Raw genomic sequence first — 6121 nt, 5'->3', positions numbered from 1 at the left:
CATCTTTAATGCTTAGTATATAGTGCGTATATACATTTGTATGTATTACATATGCATATAAGGTATAGCGTTTTTAAAACAAGATTCCTATTTTTGAATCAAGGAAGTTACTTTAGTTGAGTTTGTGACAGCACGCGTAGTGGTTGACCGGCAGTTTTGGATCCGCAAATATATAGAGTAAAGAAAACCCTAAGAATTTATTTTGTGTTAAAGTTCTACAAAAGCTAAAGGAAAGCTAAAAAGGAATTAAACTATTCGATCTATAAAAATCTATAAAAAGAAAATCGATTACGTTTATTGCAAGATGGGCGTTAATTTTTTTTTGATTACACAGTGCAACAAAATAAAAAATAATTGGATTACAAATTATTTTGTTAGGGGATATAAAAAAAATATTTACCAATTTTACCAAAATATATAATTTGATTTTCCCCTAAGTTCTTTAATTCAGGTTTTATCAAAAATTTCGGTCATTGGATGGTTCAAGTTTCCATAATAAGTTAAACAGAACCTTTTATTGTAACTTTTTATATTTTATAATATATCTTATTTTGTTATGTTATTAATAAAACGAGTTTGAAATAATGTCCTTTAGAACCTAATAAAGCAGATGTTTAATACCGCTGTTGTTATATAGAAGTATTATAATCTTAATCTTTTTAATGATTTTCTGTTTAAAAATATCGATATATAAAATATATAAAGCGGGGATACTGCGGGAAACTTAATTCAGTTTGTATGACAGTTATATGCTATGATAATCCGATCAGAATCATTTCTTCGGAGATGCACCATTGAGTTGAGCAATAAGCAATGCAAAATTTTGAGATAATATATCCTCAAATGAATAAATTTTCGACACTTGATTCTGATCGTGCAGACAGCTACATAAATGCCATCCATTCCGACAAAAGTGCAGCTTCTTGGTGAGCAAATGACGGATGCAAAATTTCAGATCGATATCTGAAAAACTGGGGGACTAGTTCGTATCACGTACAGACGAAAAGGCAGACGCACAGACAGACATAGCAAAATCGACTTAGCTTTGACACTTAAAACTCAAGTCTTGGCTAAAAATACTTTTCAATGACACTACTTTTTCCCATATTATATTATATTTTTTATATTAAAATAAAGCTTATTTTTAGAAATTACAACTTTCTTACTTTTTTAATATCTATATAATAAGACAGCGGAAAAATCAATTACTACTATTTTTAATTTCCTTTATTTTTTACTAAAAAGATATTTCGAAAATGGAAACTCAAAGCAATATCGCTAGCAATGGCGAAACCCAACAACAACAACAACAAACACAGTCATTGACGTCGGCAGACACAACTAAGGAACGTCCACAACGCATTAAACGTGAAGCGAGCTGGCCTTCTGTACTATTTTACATACATTTGAATATACTCGGACTCTATGGAATTTTTATAATGTTTACGAACGCCTCATTCCTGACGATTTTATTCAGTAAGTTCAATAGAAATTGACAAAAGGTTCATAAGTCAACGGCTGTATGTTTTGTATACTTCGTGTATGTTTAAATAAAAAAAAATATATAAATATATGTATAAATGTTTGTATGTATGTGTGTATGAGTATCATAAATGTGTATTGGTTGTATAATCCGAAATGGATTGAACTTAAAGGTTGTGGTAATCGATAAAGTAATTCAAATATTTTTTTAATCAATTTTAGCCTTCACTTTGACCTTTCTGGGAATTTTAGGTGCAACGGCTGGCGCTCATCGCCTTTGGGCGCACCAAACATACACAGCCAGCACGTCACTAAGAATATTCCTGATGCTATGCCAAACCATAGCTGGACAGGTAAGTCTTTTATGTTGGTAAGGAGGTATTTATCCTTCGAATTGTTGCACTTGACAATTACAAAAAGCTTAAACTTGGAAAAATTGGATATTCTCAAAAGTTCATTTTGAGTGGTTATAACCACTTGAGAATTTAAAAAAATCGTTTCTTTTTTGCTAGTATAATCGGCTCCCAAAAGTTTAAAAGAATTTTTTTCGAAACGCTGTTGGTAGTGAAAATTTCTCCGAAACGGCTAGACCGTTCGACATGAAGTTTTCACAAGAACTTCTTCGTCAAGTGATGGTCGCAGGAATAAGATGTTTATTTAAATTTTTTAGCGACTCTGAAATGTGAATTAAAAAAAAGAACGAATTTTTATTCAAAAACAAAATTTTGACTGTTTTTTCGATAACTACTTGTATTCATTATAGTAATGATATATTTTTTTGGTTTTGCATTTGAGACAATTTTAAATCTTTCTCATCGCCAGACACTTTTTTTCGGACGTTTTTCCACCTTAAATATATTTTTTAATATTTCTAAACACTCTGCTTCACCCTGTACTAGTTCACACTTAACGAAAAGAATGTAAAGTTAAAAATTCATCGCGGTTGCGAACTTTGCTAAACTGAACAAAAATAAAACCATAAATAAATAGTAAATTTATGTTTACGCTCTTAGCATTCGGTATTATTTTTACGATCTAACGCAAAATTTTTTACAATTTTTGACAATACGAACTTGACTCAATCTCACAGGGCCCAATCTATAGATGGGTACAAACTCATCGTCTACATCATCAGAAATTCCGCCAAGAAGATGATCCCTTCCACAGCGCACACAGCTTTATGGCCGCACAAGTGAACGCACAAATTATGAGTTACACACCCGAACAACAACAGTTGCTTAGTCAAGTCGATATGTCGGATATTGAACAGGATAAAGTGGTGATGTTTCAAAAAAAGTAAGTACTCGAAAAATTTTTCGTTTTTAGAACGACCTTAATATATATCTATCAATAACACTAATATTAAATATATCGAATTTTCTCCAGGTATTACTGGGTACTCTACTTCTTCCTGCACGTTTTGTTGCCCGTCAATGCACCGCTTGAGTATTGGGGCGATTCAATTGCCGCGGCCACCTTTGTGGCCTTCTCGCTGCGATATCTCATCGTTTTGAATGTTTGTTGGCTTATCAATTCGGCACATTTCATTTGGGGATTGGATAAAAACTTCAAACCCTCCGATTCGAATAGTGTGTTCTTCATAACAAAAAGCTATTGGCCTCAATATCATTATCTGCTGCCCAACGACTATCAGAGCGGTGAGTTCGGTGATTATGGTAGCGACTTTATAACCGCAATGATACGCGTGTTTGCTGCTCTCGACATGGCAACGGATCTGCGTACAATAAGTTCGGTAGCCGTGCGCAAGGGTTTGACTACCGCCGTGGAGACAGGACGTCCGATTGTCGAGTGCATTCAGGAGCACGCAATCGAGGAGATGAACGAAATGCCAAAGAATCATTTCTTGAATCGCGACCGTTTTATGTAGAGTACATTCAATCAATATTGTATTTGAATATAGCATTATTAGTCGAATAATACATTATATGGAAATGATGTCCTTCATTTTTACGAAAGACTTTAATAACCTTACCAAAATTCTCAATCTGAAATTGCTACGAATAAATTTCAATCATTAAGGCACCGTATTTATTGATCCAGCATCTTTCTAATGAAATTATTAGACAGCTAGAAGAAATTTAAGACACTGATTAGATGCGACCGAGGTTTATGAAAGCAACGTTAATAGATGATTCATATAATTATCAGTGCTACAACTAATCCATATATAACATTAGCAATGTCTCTTTCGAGCAAAAACTGCTTTTAAGACTATGGTCATGGATGTTAAAAGATTGGTATCATAGCTAGAAATGACGATGGTAGAATTTTGTGGTCTAGTCGATTCGATAGGGTAGCCTATGAATTAAAATACTGCTAAGCTAAATAAGGCACGTTGTTCAGAGAAAGACGCTGAAGCTCTCCAAATATGCACATCACACAGTCTAGCCTACTACTACTATGAAGGTTTTTGGTTTTAAATACGAAGTAGAGAAGAAGATAGAAGTAGCGTAATAAGCGCCCGATAAATACTTAGACTATAAAATAAAAGCTTTTGGAATACTGTTAACATAGGCTCTTCATTGACTTGACCCAATAATTTTTCTGGAAGTCTGAAAAATCGTTTAAAAGAGCTTTTCACTAAATGGGACCACTTTTTCTGCAACTTGGCGTAGAATCTTCATAATCCCTAACAAACGATGGCTACTGTTTATACTGTTTCTTAGTCTTTGTTGTATACCACTGGATCCATGCTTCGTCGACGGTTACATACGCAACGCAGAAACTCCTCTTTTGCTTTTAAATAACGTCAAACACTGCTGTGAAGTGGTCTCACGTTAGCGTCGACTTTCATCATGGGCAATATTTAATGAAGGTCGTTAGGGTCTTGAGATACATACCTATTGTCTTTGTTATTTTGGGCATCCTCAATCTGTTGTCTGCCAATACAATATTGTGGAGTTTTTGCGACGTGCAACCACGTTGAAATTTCCTTCAAAAAGTAAGAATTGAATTCTCAATCGACGTAGCTTTTTTTCCATTTTGATACCCTGAACAGGGTATACCCAGGTAACACCCAGAGGAAAACTTCAAAGACCCTATAAAATACATATATATAAATGATCAGCGTGTTGAGCAGAGTTGATTTAGCCATATCCATCTATGCGGCTGTCTTTATATACACGAATTAGTCCTTCGGTCTTTTAGATATCGATCTGAAGTTATGCACACGTTCTTTTCTCACCAAAAAGCTGCTCGTTTATCGGAGCCGCTTTAGCATATAGCTGCCATATAAACTAAACGATCAAAATTAAGTTCTTATATAAATTTTTTTTTTAATTGACAATATGTCTTAACGAAATTTGGCACGTATTATTCTCCATAGCAATGTAACAATATCTGACGAAATTCTTCAGATCGGACCACTATATGAAAATCAAGTTCTTGTATGGAAACTTCATTTCTGAAGTTAACATTTTTTCTTGTCAAAATGCTAGCCCCATTCGGCGTATATTTTGACACTAGCCGTCTTTATGATGGTAAATTTCTCTGGCGATTTTGGTGTGGGCGTGCCTAATTACTTATCGGATCACCATCGTACGTACAATGCGCATAACGAACTTCATGCGCATTGCCCCTGTGCGCCGAAAAGCGAAGTCAAGGCCAAAAGCTACAGAAATTAAACAAAGGTTGGACCGCTGTTTGCACACGAAATTCCCAAACAGTTTTGTTTACAACTATATATGTACATACTTAAAACGACTTATTAAGAAAGAAGAGTTAAAATTTCATAATAAGAAACCAAGAAAATAATACGTGTCCATTTTCATACTCATGTGAAAAGACACGAACCCAACTCCAGTCTTTATTTAGTTTATTTTTGTATTTTAGTCACACAGTTTAAAAACAAACAGAATCGGCACATTTTCAATGAAGCGATGAGAAGTAGTGTAGAGCTGGGCATTGACGGCTTCAAGCAAATAATGCGTGTAAGTAAGCATGGCGAGTGAGTACACGTACATACATACTGCTGTATCACCACATATGTGTATGTATGGATGTATGTGTTAAAGTCAATCAAAAATATTAAAAATGCGCTCGTCAACAGACGGTATTATGTCAATACTCGAATTCCCACAAATTGATTTGACTTCGAGTGGTTATCCATAGCACAATACCCTAGTACTCGTAGCGAAAACTTACACACATACACACACAATGTGTATTTGTTTACTAATTCAATTAGATAAATCAATTAGATTTTGCAATTACTTATCCGCCGCCATGAAAGTATGCAAAGTAAGTGAATTGATAAGGTGTCAATTGGAAAATACTCGTCACCGGTCGTCTGTCGTCCGTCATCGGTTGTCGGTCTCCCATCATTCAAAGAGCGAATATCGAAAAAGCACTTCAACATAATAAATGCATCAGTATGAAGAGTTTAATTCACGCGTCTTTCTATATGCCATCATATTTGACACTTTGCATTTGAGATATTAATTTGCGGCTGATTAGCACTTGCGTTTTCAAAATCAAACAATTGATTTATGCTCCATTGATTACTTTATGTTTCATGTGTATCAGAATATATGTGTGAGTGTGCATGTGAGAGCTAGTGCTAACTGTGGCTATTATGTTTGTTTGATTCTACACAAAGTTATTATAAATTATCACAAAG

General features: G+C 34.5%; 1 protein-coding gene across 1 annotated transcript; it reads left to right on the top strand.

Annotated features, from left to right (window-relative positions):
- Positions 1–71: 71 nt before the first annotated feature.
- Positions 72–3438, top strand: LOC106616230 (acyl-CoA Delta-9 desaturase). Its single transcript, XM_014232795.3, has 5 exons — positions 72–177; positions 1246–1476; positions 1705–1835; positions 2573–2778; positions 2869–3438. The coding sequence occupies exons 2-5, from the start codon at positions 1257–1259 to the stop codon at positions 3368–3370; spliced, it is 1059 nt and encodes a 352-aa protein (XP_014088270.2). The 5' UTR covers positions 72–177; positions 1246–1256; the 3' UTR covers positions 3371–3438.
- The last annotated feature ends 2683 nt before the right edge of the window (positions 3439–6121 follow it).

Source organism: Bactrocera oleae, chromosome 2 (assembly GCF_042242935.1).
Source record: "Bactrocera oleae isolate idBacOlea1 chromosome 2, idBacOlea1, whole genome shotgun sequence".
Lineage (NCBI taxonomy): Eukaryota > Metazoa > Arthropoda > Insecta > Diptera > Tephritidae > Bactrocera > Bactrocera oleae.
This window is presented reverse-complemented; position numbering and strand designations above follow the sequence as displayed.